General features: G+C 32.0%; 2 protein-coding genes across 2 annotated transcripts; one reads left to right on the top strand and one right to left on the bottom strand.

Annotated features, from left to right (window-relative positions):
* The first annotated feature begins 8,653 nt into the window (after positions 1 to 8,653).
* Positions 8,654 to 11,296, top strand: LOC118037730 (mitochondrial phosphate carrier protein 3, mitochondrial). The gene is made up of 6 exons (XM_035043813.2): positions 8,654 to 9,161; positions 9,759 to 10,120; positions 10,230 to 10,273; positions 10,392 to 10,606; positions 10,725 to 10,849; positions 10,964 to 11,296. Exons 1-6 carry the CDS (start codon positions 8,874 to 8,876, stop codon positions 11,007 to 11,009), a joined length of 1,080 nt encoding a protein of 359 aa, XP_034899704.1. The 5' UTR covers positions 8,654 to 8,873; the 3' UTR covers positions 11,010 to 11,296.
* Positions 11,297 to 11,718: 422 nt separating this feature from the next.
* Positions 11,719 to 16,992, bottom strand: LOC118037729 (uncharacterized). Its single transcript, XM_035043812.2, has 14 exons — positions 16,825 to 16,992; positions 16,650 to 16,728; positions 16,439 to 16,549; positions 16,152 to 16,249; positions 15,885 to 15,968; positions 15,521 to 15,654; positions 15,273 to 15,345; positions 15,135 to 15,180; positions 14,889 to 14,998; positions 14,678 to 14,785; positions 14,550 to 14,609; positions 13,888 to 13,949; positions 13,018 to 13,330; positions 11,719 to 12,203 (listed from the first exon to the last, which is right to left on the bottom strand). The coding sequence occupies exons 1-14, from the start codon at positions 16,924 to 16,926 to the stop codon at positions 12,006 to 12,008; spliced, it is 1,578 nt and encodes a 525-aa protein (XP_034899703.1). The 5' UTR covers positions 16,927 to 16,992; the 3' UTR covers positions 11,719 to 12,005.
* Positions 16,993 to 21,105: the final 4,113 nt, after the last annotated feature.

Below are 21,105 nucleotides of genomic sequence, written 5' to 3'. Positions count from 1 at the left end.
TTGTGTTTTTATTTTAATGAAACAACAATCAGTACCTTAAGTATCAAAATATTTCAATTGGAGTATCCAAAATTCAAATTTAAGAAAATCCTATATATATGTGTGTGTATTTTAATAAATTGTTTTTGATTATGCATAATGATAAGTAGAAACTAGAGATGTTTGAGGGGTAATTTTACTTCAATTGAAACTTTAGTAACCTATTTGAAACTACATATATAACTGAGGAAATTATAGTTTTATCAAATTTAGGCTAAAACGACGTGCCGTTTGAAGGGCGTTGTCGCTGTTGCGAGTTTCGTGGGAGACGATTTGTTGTGGATTGTGAGTGGAAAATGGGGGGATCCAAGATGATTGATGGATCTTGAAGCGATAAGTGCGGGGGTGACTTGTCCGATATTTTTACTCTCTACTCGTATATCGGTGATCTGTCAGTGGGTTTCGCACAGAGTATGTTTTGGCGGCGCAGTAGATTTTTCTTTATTCGGTCAACTTTTTCTTTATTCGGTCAACTTTGTCTCTTTTTTTTTAAATCAGAAAAGGAAAGGTGCACGCTATGCGGACAGACTATAGTCTCTCTCTCTCTTTTTTTAATCAGTGTCTATTTTTACACCATGCATTCGCATCTTGTTTTTGTTTCTTTTTTTATCTTTCATTTTTTTAATTGGTTAATAAATTTTATTTTCTATTTTATTCCTTACACATGCATTGATTTGGTTATTGAGCTTAATTATTTATTTTGTATTGTTATTTATCAGGTTATTGGCGGTAAAAAAAAACCCAATATTAAATTGTTTCTTGATTTTACAAAAAACAATAGTTTAATTATTTGTAAAAAATAAAAAACCAGGGGCCTAAAATTGAGAGTTGGGTAAGCCCTTGAAAAAAAAATCTTTTTTTTGGTCCTTTACTTTTTATTCCAATTATACAACTTTTTTTTTTTAATTTTATTTGTATTGATTAGTAATTGAACTTGATAATTTATTTTGTATTATTTTTTATCATGCTATTGTATTCTAAAAACAAATCTTAATATTGGGTTGGTTTTTTATTTTGTAAAAAAACTAAAAATTAGAAAACCAAAATAAAAGTTAGTAAATGGGGGAAAAAATGTTCACTCTTTTTTGGAAAATCTTTCCTTCAATTTTTTTTAATTTTATATTCGATCTTTTTAGTTAACTATTATACAATTTTATTAAAAAATTTATTTTTTTCATATTTTAACTTTGAATTTAATTTAAGAGAGAAGTAAAAATATTACATGAAAATATTGAAAGAGAGAAAAAAGTTTGTAAACTTTCATGTGACTAAAAAGGGTAGATCAAGGTTGAGAAATATTTTTTTTTTATTTTTATGTTTTTTTAATCAGTTTTATTGTTCAAAAAACTTTTTTTTTTTTGTCAACTCTCCAGTTACTAGAAAATGGGCATCTAGATAATCGCTTTGTTTACTTCTTTTCTTAAAATTTAAATAGTGCATAGACCCGGTCTTATTTTTAACGTGCCAAGAATGTTGGATTATCCTGGCTTGTATGGCTGACAAGTTTTACCTTTTTCTCTGTTTTTCTTGGATTAAAATTTAATTTATTTAAAATTAATCAATTTAAAATATATAAATATATTATTTTGATAGATTCTTAAATTAATTAATGATAGATTTTAGATATTGTTTTGCTAGAAACCATTTAATTCTTACATTTTTTTAATAAGATTATAGGAGTATTTTAATAATACTAAAAAGCCTTTATTTTTAGCAATCCGTCACGATCACTGTTTTAAAAAGAATTGGTTGCTTTTATAAGAGTTTTTTTTATTATATTGTAAAATAATAAAAAAAAATTAAAAATTTATATTATTAAATTTAATTGGGTTTATGACTAGAGTTATAAATATAATATTTTAAAAAATATTAAATAATTGGGTTTTTTTTTGTCCTGCCCGCTTAGATCGGGACGCAACTAAAGGAAACGTGTTTCTGTTCAGGTTTGTCATTAACTCTTTTAATAATATTTATTTTTAAATTAAAAAGCGGTTGATACTCGCTTTTTTTATTTATTAAAATGGACGAAGATTTTCTTCAATGAAGATGGTGACTCATGCTTTGCAGGGGACGAAGAAGGTTTAACCCATCATAAGGCCATCCCTTCTCCACCCCTGTTTCGAAGGATATTTGAATCTTGGTCTCCAAGTTAAATGTTAAGAGAAAAGCCCAATTTTTATCTAGCTAGATTGTACCTGGCTCTCTCTTTTTTATTAAAGGCTAGTTACAATAACTCCCCCATGTGTGTATAAAATTATCGTGACCATCCAGTGGTTTAAAAATATTCTAAAAGCTTTTTTATATATGCAATACATCTTTAATCCAAGGTTCAAATTCTCTCTATCAGAAATGTCACGGGCTTATTTGAAAGTATAGCTATAATTATTTATAAAAATATTTTTTATTTTAAAATATATTAAAATGATATTATTTTATTTTTAAAAAATTATTTTTAAAATTAGCACTTTAAAACAATTCAAAAAATATATAAAAAATTAATTTTTAGCATATATTTTTTAAAAATTTTTAAAAACACTAGTTGGCTCAAAATTTTAAACAAACTCTTAGAATCACTAGTGTGGTGGTGTTAGGCCGAATCACTAGTTTAATCACAACCAAGTGGTTTTAAGGTTGTTTTATATTATTATTTTTAAAAAATATATTAAAATAGTATTTTAAAAAAAATTATTTTCCAAGATGATCTAAAACGCTCTTTGAGCGTGTTTGGCATAGCTTTTCAAAAGTATTTTTGAAAAAATTTGAATTTTTTTTTTTTGCTTTGAATTAATATGTTTTTGATGTTTTCAAATTATTTTTATATGCTAATCTCAAAAATAATTTTTTAAAAAATAAAAAAAATATTATTGGTATATTTTTTTAAGTAAAAAACACTTTGAAAAACAATCGCAATCATACTTTCAAACATACTAGAATTTTCATAGTGGTTGTGCTAATAACATCTCTATGATTTTTTATGATGTTTATTTATTATGAATGTCATGGTAAATAATAAATATATAAATAGCTCATCCTATATTTTTTTTTTTTTTACTATGATTGTTATGAAATTTGTATTAAAAGGATATTAGTAAAAAGAAAAAAACCAGTAAGACAAAGTAACGATAGAAAAAAGAAGAAGTTTCATACAAATAAATATGTAAATAGAGTCAGCCCGTAAGAAAGAAGCAAACGAAAAAGATAAAAAAAATCAACGTTTTGCTTAGGCATTTTCATCAGTAGTAAGGGTTGCTTGAGTATGTGTTTAAAACGGTTGTTTTTAAAAATTTAATTTTTATTATTTTTAAATCGTTATAATATACAATATTAAAAAAAAAATAAAAAATAAAAATATTATTTTAATATATTTTCAAATAAAAAAAATATTTTAAAAAATAACAACTACCTTTCTTTATTTTAATTTATTCGGAATCTCACAAGGTTTGCAGGGGCAAAAATAGTTGTTTGGATCAAGAACAGGAAAATAATGGGTCTGGTTTGCTAGAGAAAACTCTTGCTGGGCTAACCAAAAATTTGTGCAAACCACACGGATGACCACTTTGATTAATCTACCACGGGACAACCTTTTGTTATGGTAAATAATAAAACAGGAATTATATGCTGGGAGCTGTCCTTTTCTTCGCAAATAAATATGAGATTTATGATAAATTTATTTTTATGATGAATTATATGCGTAGGCAACCGGTTCAAGTGGTTAAAAACATGGCTCCATGATGATGCCCGATTCGTCTCGGCTGTCCCTCTATAATTTGGTGGCGCGTGCGCATATCTGTTTAATCATTAATATATTTAACCGACCCCGCAATGTCTCCTTGCCAGCTGTAATCTAGTAATTAATCATCTAATTTTTTAATCACATACACAAAGCGTACTTAATGTTGTGCCAAAGTGCTAATTGAGCTTTGCAAGAATGGGAAAGACGAGAGAATAAAGGAAGTGGTGGGCGGCCACTTCATCGCATTGCAATTATGGGTTCATAGTGAGGAAGGAAAGCCGAGTGACTCGTCGGTTATGCCCCTGTTTGTTTACTAAAAAATATTTTATTTTTTTGAAAAATAATTTTTTTAAAAGTAAATAATTTTTTAATATTTTATAATATCATGAAAAATAAATTAAAAAATATTTTTTAGTATTTATCCATGTCATGAAAAATAAATTGAAAAATAATTTACTTATATTTTTTTTTAAGTTTATTAAAAGAAAGAAGAAACAATTTTTAAAAATTAAAAAATTAAATTAAAATTAAATTTAAAAAATATAATTTCATAAATTATATAAAATAAAATAAATAAAAATAAAAATAATAAAACATCATATATAAAAAGTTAAAAAATAGATGAAATTAAAAAAAAATTATAATTCTATAAATTATTTTAAATAAAATAAATATCAATCAAAGTAATAAAGATCAAATATAATAGATAAAAATTTTTAATTAAAAAAAATAAGAGAACAAAATAATAATTAAAAAAATAAAGCCAAAGTTGATATATAAATCAAATTCTAAGAGATGAAATAAAAAAATTCAAAATAAAATATATATCACAAAAAGTTTGAGGATCAAATTTAATATAATTAACAAATAGTATGATATCTCTAAATGTTTTACAACTTCTAAAAAGTATTTTTTACCCAAAATAAAAGAAAAATACTTTTTTTAAAAATTCAGTCACATTTTTTTTTATTGAAAAATATTTTTCATTAATTAATATTTTTAATAACAAATAAACACGAAAAATTTTAAAAAATATTTTTCATGAATAGGCTAAATCTTATCTGTGGCAATCACACTCTAATCTATCACGGGCCAAAAACATGTGTTTGCATCACAAAAAATATAATATGGCACGGAAACTTACCAAGAAAATCCTAACACTATCAATCCTGGCGAACTGTTGATTCTTGGGCTCAGCTTTCACCTTCAGCTTTCTTCTGAACAAGTTTCTCAATCATGTCAGCTACTTCCTGGACTGTTGTTACATTTTGAGAGCTCTCCTCTTCTACATTAATGTCAAATTCTTCTTCCAATGTCATTACTATCTCCACCTGCAATAACATTGCATGATCACATCTCTCTTTAAATTGCCAGATCAAGAGGTAAATTCCCTTGATTCTATTTAAATGGTTTTGATCAAGTGAATGACACAGCAAAACCTATAGCATCACAGGCAGCAAAAAATGGCTAGCCGTGTCAAGAGAATCAGCACCAAGCTCAACGAACTCTGTTTCATTGGTGAGCACTGTCTCAGGTTTTAACCTCACATTTTTGTATTTGTTAGGTTAATTCGGTAGCAAAATGAAAAGAATAGGTAGGTGCTGAAGCGTAATCCACAATGTAAAGGATGGTGGAGTTACCGAACAAGAGACACGAAATCGAGAGGCCTTCAAGGGAGGGAAGCCGGTACAGTTTGCCCGACCTACTGAAACCAGCTGCCTGCACCAGTAAAGAACCACAACAATGGTGGAGACGCGAAATCGAGAGGCCTTGGAGGAGAATGTCACGTCAAACTACTTCTTTCTCACCATTAATTAGACGGGCTTATGAAGGAGGGAACGTGTTTACAGCATAGTCCCCCCCCCCCCCAAATATACATGTTGAAGAAAACCAGGATAGAAGCATAGTTTTCAAGAATTAATATCAGCGAGATCGAGCAAAAACAAGAACAAATAAGCGACGCGCGAACTTTTTCAAGAGATTTAATATTGAAAAGCAGGTGTTAAGTAATTGTAATTAATCAAACGAGCAAGAAAAATTGTGAAAGCTTTAATTACCCGACTAGTCTTGAGTCTTGTCGGACTGGCTAAACAGAGATTGGAACCTAGGACAGGTAGCTGAGACTGAGGCCATTAGAGGAGAAGCACCGAAAAACCTGTGATAAAATTAAAGGAATCTCGAAAGGAATTCGCCCTAAGAAAGGAATTGATAATGGCAGAGATGAGAGTGGAGAAGATGCACTCTCATCGTTATCCAAGCCCTATCTTCTACTTGCGTGTCATTCATTGGATTGCTTCCTGCTTGTGGGCTCTCTCGAGACTCAAGAATTGCAAGTTGAACGAGAAACTTAGTTTTTAGAATTTGTTTGTTTTTACGTTTTAATCACTGCTTTTGAGCTGCAAAATCACATCCAATCTTTTTATAAAAGAAATACAAATATAAATAATTTATTATCCAAAACTAAATTACATCCAAATCTTTTACTACAAAGAACGACCACATAAATTCACTGGGTTGAAGGGACTTGTTACTTTTCTCTGCATCCTGGGTTCAAACCTCACCGTGCACGCCTGTCACCCCCGCGGTGCCTTACATGTTCACTGGGTTTGCAGGATATTCAGTGAGCCGTGAGATTAGTCCTGGTACGCACAAACTGGCCCGAACACCCATGTAAATAAATAAAAAAAAGAACGACTACATAAATTCTTTTCAGCAAGAAAAATCCTCAGAGTCTACACGAAATACATGGTTGTCGGTTCACTCCAACACACCTTAAAAGTTTATTGTCGTGACCCATAAAATATGTGGCTGCTATGTTAATTCACGCACCAAACTGCACCCCCGAATATTAGTGTCATTCTCTGTTTTTTTTTTTTTAATATATATAATCTGAAATGGCTGAATCAGCTTACACACATCTTAATTAATTTTAAAATCTATTAAATACTTTGCAAGCTCAATAAACATGTAAGACACCGCGATGTGATAGACATACACACAAAAAATCAAACCCAAGTACAAAAAAAAAAAAAGAACATATCTCTTTCTTCACTAGGCCGCATACCTCAAGTGCTCTTATATGTTATCTTGCTCCTATGAGACTGGACACCATTGATATTTAGGAGTTTTTAAGTCTTGCGGCTCAACTATTGTTATTTATTTATTATTATTTTAGATAATTTTCATATTTTATATTGAAAATAAGTTTTAAAAAATAAAAAATATATGTTTATACATATCTTAAAAAAAAAAACATTTTAAAACAAAATATTTTCTACACTGAGCAGCCTACTCTTGTTAGGATTATAGTCTAGTCTTAGATATGCTGAATTGCTTGAGGCTTCTCTTGATTCATATTCTCTTCTGATAAGGTAAAGCACATCTCCTCCTATACAAAAATCATCTCCATATCATTTCCCTTATTAAATACTTATAACTAATGATATTGCAATACGTACAATTTTAAATTTAAACTTTAGGTTTTACTTTCTAAAATCATATATTAAAACAATGTTAAGAAATAATCAAAACTTCCAGATTTTGTTGATATTGAATCATTAAGCTCGCTATTAAAAAGAAGTGGACAACTTAACAGGTGGTACCCTCCCAGCTACTAAAATATGAATTCAAAAATCAAAACAGGTACATCAGGCCTCGGGTTGAACTGTTGAGGGACCGACATCTTTGAATTGAGTTTTTTTTTTTTTGACATTTGACCTGAACCATGAGGCAAGTCAACCGAATCGTGAGCTAACCTGCCAAGTTAAACCAAACCTAACCGAGTTTAATAACTGCAATAGAATGCCGAGCCACTGTGTTGGGTTACATGCAATTTTTGTTTTGAGGGCACTCTTAACTCGAAGACTTCAGTTTCCCACGTTGTCTCTAATTAAACTTTGCACTTTAAAATAGATGGTCGATACATATTTTGCTTCTACTTCTATAGGCTTTCGAGGATACAGCAATAATTCACACGTAATTGAAAAATAAATTGTTTCTTAATCGACCACCGCTCTTTTGCACGGATTCTCTACCTTCACTTCCAAGGAAAAATAATTCAAATCCAGGCTAGTCATAGGAGACTTTCATGCATCGGCCTGCATAACGCTTTGTGTTTTTTTTTTTGTCTCTACATGGATCCTTGGAGATCATGGGAAAAAAACTAATGGTGTTTTTCTCTGTACCCTTTTCATAACTATTATTATTACACCAATCTGATAGATTTTTTTTTTGCCATAACAATGTGATATATTAGATGTTTTATGCCACTATTTTTCTCATTAAAGTAAAAATTATTTGCATTTTGGTTCCTGCCACCTCAAGCTTTGGAAGCAGGTCAGACCTTAAATTTATCAATTATTACTTGTCAAAGAAGAACTCAGGGAAAAGACTGCCATCAACCAAACTGAGTCAGCGACGCCAAACAAGAAGGAAAGAACCAATTAGATGGTGGCCATGGTCAATGGGGCAGCACTCTTGACTCTTTGCTTGCCAAAAGAGCAGGAGCCTTGGGGTTTCTCTGAAAAGTCTTGCTCCATAACGTGAATCCATGGTGCTCTTAATTGTATTTGTTTTTGTCTAGAAGTCATTAGATATTTTAAGATTTTATTGAATGCACGTGTAAATAATTATAAAAATAGATTTGCACCCTATTAATCTAAGTTTTTAAATTAGAGATGATGTTAATTTTTATTGGTAAAATTTTGTGTTTTTTAAGACGGACAACTATCTAAAAAATAAAGAACAACTAGTTCATAATTTGTTTCCACATACGTTGGAGCTAAAATCCGACCATACTATTACAAATTAATAAAATAAAATAAAATAAAAGTCAAATAATTTATAAACCATGAAAGATCTTGAAGGGAAAAAAAGAAGAAGCAGCCCTATAAATTAATGACCGCGCCAAGGCCAGCCCTTTGAAAAACTTTCTTGCGCTCCAAACATTTCTCGTTTCTCTGATCCGGCACATTCTCTCCTTATTTCCTTCCTTCAAATAAGAACAGTAGCTCCACTTCTCCTAGAAGCCAAAGGCTGGGGGAGAAACCAAAATCCAACAAAGAAAAAACACGAAAAGATTCAACAAAAAGATCTGTTTCAAATGGCCAAGAACGAGAATTCTTGTCAATCTTTGATCCCAAGCTTTCTGTACTCCTCTTCAGTTGGCTCTAGAAATGGAGGAGTAATGCAACAACCTAAGCTTTGGCCATCGTCTGATAGTGGTGATCATGGAGTGCTGTCAAAGAACTTTGTGATACCCGCACCTACGGAAAAGTTAGAGATGTACTCACCAACTTTTTATATGGCTTGTACTGCTGGTGGGATTCTTAGCTGCGGACTCACTCACACGGCTCTCACTCCTCTTGATGTTGTCAAGTGCAACATGCAGGTATAATCCTAAAGCTTTTCTCTCTTTTTTTCCTTTTCCTTTTTGTTTTCTATTTGATGATTCTTGTTAGCTAACTCTTTGCCCATGATCTTACACTCTTTTTATGGATGTTGTAAAAAAAAATTATGAATTGAAAGGACTACTTAATTTCTTGCATTTTTTTAAATGATTTTAATTTATTATTGAGTTTTAAGGGTTTTTGCTGTCACACACACACACACACTCAAAGAGATCATAAAAATGGAATTTCTTACTTTTCCTAATGGTTGGCTATTTGAGAGTTGATAAGTTGGACCCTCAACCTGTGAGGCAAAATTAATTTTAGTTGTGGACTTCAAACTGTTTGATTCTTTCTTCCATGAACTTTCTAAAGGCGTGCAAGATCTTGTTTCTTGTATGGTCAATTATTTTAAATCTGCAGAAATTAGGACCCTTGATGTTTTTGTGGATTAATAACTTATTTCAGTGATAAGAAATTATGGTTATGGATTTTATATTGTCTCCAACTGTTGATAGCCACATACTGTTGTAGTTATTAATGAACACCCCACAATTAGTACGTCATCTGCAGAAATTTTACTGTAATTTATATCTCAGATTGACCCATCAAAGTACAAGAGCATTTCATCAGGATTTGGGGTATTGCTCAAGGAGCAGGGAGTTAAAGGTTTCTTTAGAGGATGGGCGCCTACCTTGCTTGGCTACAGTGCTCAGGGTGCTTGCAAGTATGGATTCTATGAGTTCTTTAAGAAGTACTACTCAGACATTGCTGGCCCTGAGCATGCAGCCAAGTACAAGACCTTGATTTATCTTGCTGGCTCAGCATCTGCTGAAGTAATTGCTGCTGTTGCTCTCTGCCCTATGGAGGCAGTGAAAGTTCGCGTCCAAACCCAGCCTGGTTTTGCTAGGGGCTTGACTGATGGTATGCCTAAGTTTATCAGAACTCAAGGCTATTCTGGGTATGATTTTGCCACAAAAAATCTTTTGTTTTGTGATTATCTATTAACTTTTAGGGCACAATGTACTGTCTGAATTCCGATTTGATGAGTGTGTTTAAAATGCTCTCAGGTTATACAAAGGGATTGTTTCTCTTTGGGGGCGTCAGATTCCATGTAAGCCAAAACATTTTAATTATTTCATGTTTCAACCTTAGTTGTGGTTGCTAGAAGAATTTCATCTTTCCTACATTTGTTGAGAATGTTACTGATAATCAGAATTTGTATCTTGCAGATACAATGATGAAATTTGCATCCTTTGAGACTATTGTGGAGTACATATACAAGAATGTCATCCCAACACCCAAAGACCAGTGCAGCAAAACCTTGCAGCTTGGAGTCAGCTTTGGTGGTGGATACGTTGCTGGTATACTCTGTACTACTGTCTCACAGCCTGCTGACAACCTGGTGTCTTTCCTCAACAATGCCAAGGGGGCAACTGCTGGCGATGTAAGTGAATTTTAGCAACCCTCCTCTTTGTTTGTAAAGTATGCACAAGTGTTTTACTCCCACATTGTTTCTGCATTTGTTCACCTGCAATGTTTTGTCATGGTGTCTTCTATTGCAGGCTGTCAGGCAGCTAGGTTTATTGGGGCTTTTTACCCGTGGCCTTCCTCTCCGACTTGCCATGATAGGAACACTTACAGGAGCTCAATGGGTTATCTATGATGCTTTTAAAGTGTTTGTTGGGCTGTAAGTTTCTTTTCCTTGAGCTTTGTATTGTCTCATGCTTTGTTATCTTCCTTCTTACATCCTTGGAGATATTGCATTCCATTCAAATGACTTTGTGATTATTCTTTTTCACAGACCAACTACTGGTGGTGCTGCACCAGCTCCAGTTGCAGAAGCTTAAATTTTAAGTTTATCTGTGAACAAGGTATGACTCTTCTACGTTGAAGAGAAGGAATTTCTTTTTAATGGACAAATAATAGAAGGTTAGCTGATGCCATTTTCATGGGCAGTATTCTTTTGAAACATGATTTGCATATCATTGTTCTATTGTTGTTGCTTGATTCATAAGAGGAGGATATTAATTTCATCATCTATTGAGATTTGTTCAAGTTAGTACAATGTAACAAGTTATGTTGCATCTCATTTTCCACACGAAGAATATGATGCGATAGAAATACCAGTTTCTCCGATTACTGAGTTTATATGTTGCTGTCCGTATATACATGTCCAGATGACATTGATTCGCGATGACAATGCTCATCATCTGGTGAATCTGGCCTCTGTAATGACAGTGCTTAAAGAAATGTTACTGCTTGAATATGCAACACTGCTTTCTTGATTTACTGCTTTGCTTAGATAACATTACATCAGACTACCCAATTCAGATCTACAACATTCTAGTAAAAGCTGTTCGAGGTTCGAGAAACTGTCTACATGGATTCTGATTTTTTGGAGCCCAGCAGCATTCAAGCTGGTTACTTGAGCTCAACAGGAAATTTACAAGAAACAAATGCCAAATACTGAATTCTACAACAAAGCACTACACCAAACCGGCAAGAAAGAAGCCTTGACCTTTGATACCAAACTTGAGCCAATTTGTAAGCTTGGTGTGAGGCAGGCACTTCAGTTTCATTATAAAAAACATATCAGCTTCGCCAATTTCATGAGAGTGAGCGCTTATGTACAAAGAACATGGAAATCAATCCGTTCCTGTAATTAGTGTGTACTTTATGTACATGAGCAAACAAATCAAGGAAAAAATTACATGTAGAATAAGACTCGTCCAAATTAGGAAGCAGGTCGAATAATTGAGGCTTTCCCATGATATCTTCATTTCATACTGCAGGCCTTTGCAGTTCGACTTTCGTGTCTTAGTTTGGGAATTGGAGGTCCAGGTTTAGGTTAAATTGAGCGGGAACACAGTATCAAAGACAACCCTCGCAAAAGTATGCCGAACTTCTTGCAGGCTTCCCAAAGCCAACATCTCATAATTAATCTTTCTACCTTGCTTTGGCATAAATGCTTTCTCTGAGCCCTCTCTTGAACACTCAAAAATCCTGCACACTTTTAAATACACTGCCAATGGAAAGAATACCTGCACATTGGAGATTATAACAGGCATGTCCCAAATAAGTATATACTATAAATGCAGAAAACATTGAAGCAGCAAAAAAAAGAAACACTGAAAAGCATGATACTCTCCACACAACTGTCATCTTCATTCTCAAACCTATGTTTAGAAATCACATCCACCGCTAATCATCTAATAGATTGCATAGATCCGAAGGCACTGATCCTACATTGTATAAAAAGTGGACAAGTCCTGTTACTGTCATCAATACTTCCACTTCAGGTGAAAATAGCTGATACCAGAGATATTTCCCACTACCAATATTATTTGAAGCACTCCATTAATAAATGTCCAGTAAATCTGTTGTAGGCTGAAAAAATAGCTGGATCTGGCATTTCAGAATGGAATTGTATTTAATAAAATGGAATGCAGACAATTGCAGAGATAGTTTCCTCTAAAATGACACTATCTAGTTATGGACCTGATGAAGTATGGGAGTATGGTCTAGGAGAGATGATTTCACGATTGTTCATTTAGTACTTTCAGATATGGTTGTTCTCAAGACTTCAACCTTCATTTTCCTGGTTGCTAGCCCAAGAAAAATTTAACCATTGCAAGAAAGCAATGGCCAATTTTATCCCCTCATAAAAGTTGACTGAACATTTTTAAACCACCTGCTGCCAACAAGAAAAATGGACAAGTAGCCAGCATAAAGAGCATTTGGTTCAAGTCCATACTCGAGACCCCTATTGTTGCATTTATTAGAATGTGAACGTCAAAGTCAAACCATTGCCTCAAACTTGGAAAAGAAAAAAGGAAAAGAAAAGGAAGCCCTCACCAAATCTGAACATGGTGCTTGAGGGTACTCTGCCATTGCCTGTGAAACATAATACTCATTGGTCATCCAATATAGAACTTGTTTAACAGACGCTGCGAAATCCAAAACCTCATCAACCAGTGCTTCAGAGTTAAGATTCTGAGGTTCGGATAACTCATGGAAGCTAACATCATGGGGCTTGGTGAACTTCTTCACCATTTTTACCCCTCCTAAAATATCTCCACCATTGTGGACTGCAAGACAAAATGCTGCAACCACCATAGGATCCCTTGGTTGGTCAGATAATGCTTTATGAAACACTAAGATTCCAACCCTGGAAAAAAAAAAGAAAAGAAAAGCTGTGACGAGTCTTCGCTTCCTGGTCCAATATATTAGCAGCAGTGCTAGGTAAATTTCATTTACTTGAAAGGGTACTTGCATTCCAAAGGCATACAAAATGGCCAATGTGATCATGAACCAACCACACACCTTACAAACACCAGACTTCAAATGAAATGACATAAAAAAAAGAAAAAAAAACCCAAAGCACGCATTAAATTCATTTTGAAGCATATGAAATTCTCAGTCATGGCAAAACAAATTGTGTGTGCCAGGTTTCACTAAAGAAGATTCGACTTTGAATTACCTAGAACTGTATCACTCTCCAACAATTTCCTAAATTGATTAAGTCCTCCACTGGTGGATGACGTTTACAAATTATAATTCAATTAGCTAAATTGGTTCACATTCAATGCAGACAGTGCACCAAATAGTGAAAGACGATACATTGATAATATATCAACAACTTTAAAAAGTTTTTATCATGATGTCTGGTTTATTATAGCATCTTAAAAGGAACAATTAAAATTTTAAGATCAAGAAAAATATTACCATAAGCTGTTGTGGCATGGCCTATCAGGTGCAAGATGTTTATCCAAGTTAGAAAACAGACACTGCAGATGAAATAACAACACTTCAATCATTTAAAAAGCCACTAAACCGCCCATGTTTTTGGAATATAAGAACTCAAATATGCTTGGTTCCAAACCTGTTAAAATACACTCAGAAACAAATACCAGAATGATGATATAATTCAAGAGTGATTATTAAACTTTTTGGGCCTCATATACCCTCATGGGGGCTTGAAAATACTTCTTAAAGATTGATATCTGTTGAGAACTGCAAATTTGCATCCAGAACGCATTGCTATTATTGGTTGCAAGTATAACCATATAAAATAAGCAAGCAACTTCAGGAATCCAATCACAGTGTACCCATAGCACCTAACTGTATTTTGAAGAGTCTTCTCATAAAAACTGGCTATTAGGGAGGTATACCCTTGTTGGATTATTAGTTCAGAAAATTGGTAACAATGAAAAGTAGGAAATGGTAAAATTTCAAGAAACACCATTTCTAGGATTTTTCGCAACCAAAAACAGGATCAGAAGTTATTTGAGATTAGACAGAAATTATCCTCTAATCTATTATTGAGCCTCAATTAAAATCAAACCAGTATTTGAAAATCACAAAAGTATTCAAAATATTAAGATTACCAAAAGCATGTTAGATCTCTTGTCCCGTCTCTTAAATCCATCACGAACAAAGTATGCTGCCTGCAAGAAGAACCTATATTAGACTAGCAACAGAAATATCATATAGAAATTAAACATCAAATACAAACCTGGAAGGGCAGAAGAAGTTCAAGAAGTCCAAATTTCCATAATATCCTCAAAGAAGCTTCAGCAGAACCATATGCTAGCATGTAGTTCATCTCCATCATGATCCTTTGCTAGAACATTTTGATATTAGAGTTAAGTCAGTTAGGAACATTCTTGTATAAAGTTAAATGTATGGGAAACAATAAAGAAAGCAAGGAAGAGCTACTTTAATACATTGTCAAGTCTTAATAACGAGCGAGAAAGGTTTTTGATAAAGTGAGCTGTTTCCCTTGTAAAACGGAATCCTAAACGAGCAGCAATTCTTACTGCACGCAGAATGCGAGCTGCAAATAGAAAGGAGTCACATGCAAGCCTAATTATGAACACGAGAAAACAAAGGATTGTCTATGGATATGGTCCTTGCGAATGAACTATTTAAAAACATGTGCATGCTACATAGGGAAAAGATCAAAGACTCACCACAGTCCTCTTGAAAGGAAGTACTAGCTGGGATCACAGTCCGCACCTATGTCCACAGAAGCAGATGTGAGGAAAGTATACATTGTGGCATATTGAAAGAAATTCAGAAACCAACAAAGTTATGAAATAAATTCACACTTTAGCCTTTTTAATATCTTCCAGACCTCCCACATAGTCATACACTATTCTTTTATATGGATCAAACATCAACCTGCATGCAAAGACAAATGCATGCTAAAACAATGCTTCCAAAACAAATTATATACAAGAAAAAAAAGAGAATAAAAACATATATGTCAAACATTTTAAAGAATGTGAAGAGTTGCAAACTCAAGATCCAAAATTCACTAACTAGAAAATTGTAATTTGTATCTTCAAGAACTAACCCATTTATTGTTAAGTCTCGCCGCAAACAATTCTTCCAACGAACATAATCCTTCTCATCGCAATCAATGGGAGGACTGATGACATTGCTCAAATCCACCCTGAACTTCGGTCCCGTGGTGCTAAAACTCGAAACCTGCCATTAAAGAGAGTTAGAAATATGAAAAATGAAAACAAAAGAAAGTAGATGATTTAGTCCTAAATCCAAGAGAAAAATGCTATAGCAATTATGTGCGAAGAGGAATAAAACTGGAAGTGGCTTGCTTCAACAGGCACAACAACGTGTACTGATTGAGGAATAAGAAAAATTTGAATGAGCTATCTGATGTAATGATCAGAGAGTGAGACAGAAAGAGAGCATCATACCTCAACAATAGTATCCCCAATGTGCACGTGACATATGGGAAACCGCTTGCCAACTATTATACACTGCGGAAATGTCCTTACTACCTGCGCACATGATTAAATTTTACCAAGCATGTTTAATAGCTCAAACAGAACATTTTATCATGGTATTGCATTGAAACACGGATTCTAAAGCTGTTTTAGACATCACAAATGTTTAACAACATGAAAAAGAAAAAGAAAAAAACAATTCTACAGGCTTAGTACGAAATTAAAGTATAAATTAACCTCTTTAAGCTCAGCTGATGTGATTATATCAAAATCCTTCGGTGTTCTCTTTAAAATAAGGTCCCGGACACAGCCTCCCACGAGATAAACCTCATATCCTACAACAAACAACAGAAAGACACAATCTTTTAACAACAAAAGACTATAACAAACATCATAAGAATTAGTAACAAACAACAACTTTTCCTAATATAAACATACGTATCACCAACAGCAAATGTTTAAAGTCATTGCCACAAAAAAAAATCCACGGATATAAGGCAATCCACCATGGACAAAAGAACTACCATTTTTCTTAAATCCATCAAGAACCTTCTTTGTAGGCCTTGAAATCGTTGAATTACTGATTCCAAGTTCCTTGGAATTCCATTTCTTCCACTCCAGCGCCTTAGGATCCCCTGAAAAAGAAAATTCCAATCTAAATCTTATATATATATAAACCCCCGAAACTCACAAGCAGAGAACTTTAAAACAGCCCAACAAAAAAGTAAAAAGTACCCAAATTTTGATTTTTGTCTTTAATAACATTATCTTGATCAAAAAGGGTTTCAATTGCTGCAACTGAGCTGAATCTAACCTGCAAGAAAATAATGAAACAAAAACCATCTACAAAGATAAGATCTAAATTCACTTGGCTAATATAAACATTGATAGAAATGTGAGATTTACGTACTTTTTGAAAGCAGTGAAAAAGAGATGGACTATAATGGAAGCCGTGTCTACAAGCAAAGCTTAGTCTTGTAATTGCCATGGATTGAATGATAGTGAAGTGCATGCTTAAACCCTGGTGAAAAGGGGGATTTAAGGATTTTAGGGTTTTAGAGATACCGGTAATAAAATTGTATGCATAAGACATCTGACGTGACGTGGCTTTTGTAAATGACCAGAGGTTTTAGATTAGATCAGCCCATGGGCTTTGCAGATTAAATTAATAATGGGTGGTCTAGAAGGCCCCATGGATATCGACGATGCTCTGCCCATGAAAGATAAGGTCCAAGATGGGCAAAATCAATTTGGAAAATAAATTTTAATCAAGATCAACACTATGGCTAATTAAAGTTTTTATGAAGAAAAACATTTTGGTAATTGGATTCTTGCAAGATGGTCAATTTTGGCGTGATTTATATAGCCTCATTTTGGCTAATTTCTTGAAAAAAAAGTTTCAAAATATTATTTTCTTAAGAAGAATATTGCTAAATTTATGGAAACATTCTTCTCATTGCTATAATGTAAATCAAAGTGCTTACATTGTAAAATCCAGAGTTTTTAAATCCAACCTAGTTCAAGGTCCGGGTTTTAACCAAATTATCCGGGTTAATTTTGATTTTTTTAAAAAAATAAAAGTGAAGTTGTTTTAGTAAAAAAAAAAAAAAATCAACGGGTTGCAACCGAGTTTTTGATCAGACCTTGTTAGATAAATCAGGTCACAAGATCACCCCGGATCTTGATTTTTTTTATTTTTTAAAACTCAATCCAGTTTCATTCTTGGATCAACTGAGTCGACCCGAGTTTCAAAACTATGATAAAATTATAATTATCAAAGTCGGGTTGTATTTATAAACTTTAAACTAATTTTAATATTAAAATAATCAATATTGTTTTAAATAAATTAAAAAACCAGGGTTGATATAATGATCCGCGAATTAATCCATTAATCCAATGATTAAAATCCTTTTCAAATCAGACCTTCAAACAACTACAATAAAGTTGTATTTACTATTTAGAATTAGATTTTTCAATAATCATCCCATTAAGCTTCCAACAGTAGGATGTTGGGCCATCCCATCACGTGAATTTCTAGCTTAGGTTCCCATTTCATTTCATGCCAGAAGATGCTTCGTCAAAATATAGATGACATTTTAGGAAGCTCATTACATGGGCCTGGTATCAAACATGGGACAAGGCCCATATTGCAGAAATTTTATATGACAAGCTACAAAACAAGCATTTTTTTGGGTTAAGATTTGTGCATGAAATCCATACTAAAAAAACTAAAAAAAATAATAATTAGTTTTTATAATTGAATTTTATGTATAACTGAATTGCATTTAACCTTAATCATAACTTTGACCACAAAAAAAACATGTTCTAGTCTGTAATTCTTGACTTTTTGAGAAGAATTATGAATAAGAAGAAATGAAAATTGAAAGGTGTTTTTCCTATGAGTCAGAAGTCTAATTAATTATTCATTTTTTTTTTTATAAATAGACATTTTTTGCATTTTCCATGTGATTATTTTATTTTACCTAGCTCATATATGACAAAGTACAAAACATGCAATTTTTTAGGTTAAGATTTGTGCATGAAATCCATACCAAAAAAACTAGAAAAAACAAAGAAAAGTAGCTTTTGTAATTGAATTTTGTATATAATTGAATTGTATCTAACCTTAATCATAACTTTTACCACAAAAATAATGGTCCGTAATCCTTGACTTTTTAAGAAGAATTATGAATGAGAAGAAATTATGAAAACCAAAAGGTTCTTTTCTTATGAGTCAGAAGTCTAATTAATTAATTATTTATTTTATTTTGTTTTTTATAAATAGACATTTTCTTCATTTTCCATGTGATTATTTTATTTTACCTCACTTATATATGACAAAGTACAAAACATGCATTTTTTTTAGGTTAAGGTTTGTGCATGAAATCCATACTAAAAAAACTAGAAAAAACAAAAAAAACTAGTTTTTATAGTTGAATTTTGTGTATAATGTATCTGACTTTCATTATAACTCTGACCACAAAAGCAGACATTTTCTAGCTCATAATCCTTAACTTTTTGAAAAGAATTATGAATGGAAAGAAATCATGAAAATTGAAAGGTGTTTTTCTTGTGAGTCAAAAGTCTAATTAACCATTCATTTTGTTTATTTTTTTATAAATAAACATTTTCTGCATTTTCCATGTGAATATTTTATTTTACCTAACTCATATAAGGTATTTATAATTTTACCAAAGAATGGTACTATATGTAAATGAGGAAACAAATAACAGCAGTCGTGGGTGCATGAACTTGAACGACCGTAACCTTAAAGCTGTTAAGCATGTGCCCCGTGGGGCATATACATGTGATGTTCCTCCGGGAAGGCAGAAAGGGCCATGGCCCACCTGTTTAATTCCCTTTTCCTTTTCCTTTGTAATATTTACTGTTTTCATGGTATTTATTATGCCATAAAAGTTCCTCGAAAAATGTCTATTAATTCTCCTCATCAATGCTCCCGTTTCAAAATTGATTTTTTGTCTTCTTCCACTAGGGTAAATTTAATTGAAAGCTTGAAATTCCTGATCCTTGTCAAGATTTTTAAATTCCTTGGCTTTTCAAGCATTATTTGATTTTAAACCAAATCGGCACATCCTTTTATTATTTTATAATGATTTTAATAAAAACAGCCATGGTAACCTTTGATAAATTTTATAGTGTCAAAATGAATAAAAAAAAGAGAGAAGATAAGATATTTTAGTTATTTTTTTATGAATTCTAAGATTTGATTTTTTTTGTGTAGCATATATCTCTTTTCAAGATAAATTTAATAATTAATTACTCATATTTAGTGTTTTCCTAACCATATAAGAAAAGAGAAGGTAAACTAAAAATTTTTTTTTTTAACTAGTCAGATTTTGTATTTGTTCTTTAATAATTACAAGTTTTAATTCATTCACAGCTACTAGAGATTTATAATGTTACATGATCGTTAACTTTAAAATACATAAAATTAAATTAATCCGAATATCATATTAATAATTAAAAAAAAATAAACATAAAAAAAAAGAAGAAGAAGAAACATAGTGTACGTGCTACATTAAAAAATGACAGGGAAATTTGCTTATGCTTTCAATGTTTCTAGGAAAACGCGTATGGCTGTTCTTCTCCACGTATTGTCGCCATGGATCATCTCACCATCTGCAGTATGGACCAAAGTCATTTTTGTTCGTTTGAATTTCTTTTTTTTTTACAGTTATCTGAGAGAAATTTCTTAATGAAAGAAACATTTATCGTCTTTCAAGGAGCGCGCTGGTTGCATCTGTAGGCAATTTCGTGGACAATCCGTGCTTGAATTTGGAAACATCAAAATCTCTGGTGTGAATGCTCTGAAATTCCACAGCAACAGAGTAAGACTCACAGATGGTATAACTGACCCTGATTGATGCATATTGATGGTGAACTTTGTGTAGCCATTAAATCAATTAATTGTCATTTTCGAGCTCCAATTTTTTTTTTTAAAATATATATCATGTCTAATTGAATTGTTGCGAAAGCTAAACTCAGATTCCTCAACAGCCAAATAAAAGGTATTTAAAAGTATAGTAATGAATATTTTTTAAAGTGTTTTTTTTAAATATATTAAAATAATATTTTTTTAAAAAATATTTTAAATATTAGTACATCAAAATAATAAAAAATATAATTTAAATAAAAAAATAAAATTTAAATTTTTATAAAACACTATTTAAAATACAATTCCAAACTTAAGCAACAATCTAAGATGATATTCTTAATATACGAGAATGACCACATATTCACCTTGTATGTTGTCTCTAGCAACAAGTAATTCTACGACTTAGCATACATTTGGTATTATTGTATTTTTAAAGTATAATTATTTTTAAATGTTTTTTATGTCTAAAAATACTATTTTTTTAGTATTTGTTTTTCTTTAAAAAAAATTTTGTGTTTGTCTTTTCTATTCTAAAGTACTAATAAAACATGTATAAAAAAAATACCATATTTACCTCTTATATAAATATAAAGTTCTGAAAGTTTTAATTTAAAAAACAAATACTAGAAATTAAACTCATGAATGCCAACGAAAGGCCTCATTCATAATTAATGCAAGTTGAGAATGAAAAAGTTTTACAAAGAGCTGGAGGTCTTTAATTAGCAGCGTAATCTCTATGTATTAAGTGATTTCTATGACTTAATTGTATTTTAAAGTATAACTTTTTTAAAATAT

This window comes from Populus alba, chromosome 15 (assembly GCF_005239225.2).
Source record: "Populus alba chromosome 15, ASM523922v2, whole genome shotgun sequence".
In the NCBI taxonomy this organism is placed as follows: Eukaryota; Viridiplantae; Streptophyta; class Magnoliopsida; order Malpighiales; family Salicaceae; genus Populus; species Populus alba.
This window is presented reverse-complemented; position numbering and strand designations above follow the sequence as displayed.

Excerpts from the sequence above, each read along its gene's own strand:
- LOC118037730 (XM_035043813.2), top strand. The coding sequence starts at position 8,874 with ATGGCCAAGAACGAGAATTCTTGTCAATCTTTGATCCCAAGCTTTCTG. Across the intron at positions 9,162-9,758 it reads TTGTCAAGTGCAACATGCAG|ATTGACCCATCAAAGTACAA; the intron begins GTATAATCCTAA and ends TTTATATCTCAG. Across the intron at positions 10,121-10,229 it reads AGAACTCAAGGCTATTCTGG|GTTATACAAAGGGATTGTTT; the intron begins GTATGATTTTGC and ends AAATGCTCTCAG.
- LOC118037729 (XM_035043812.2), bottom strand. The coding sequence starts at position 16,926 with ATGCACTTCACTATCATTCAATCCATGGCAATTACAAGACTAAGCTTT. Across the intron at positions 15,181-15,272 it reads AAGATATTAAAAAGGCTAAA|GTGCGGACTGTGATCCCAGC; the intron begins GTGTGAATTTAT and ends CTGTGGACATAG. Across the intron at positions 13,331-13,887 it reads CCATGCCACAACAGCTTATG|GGTTGGAATCTTAGTGTTTC; the intron begins GTAATATTTTTC and ends TTTTTTTTCCAG.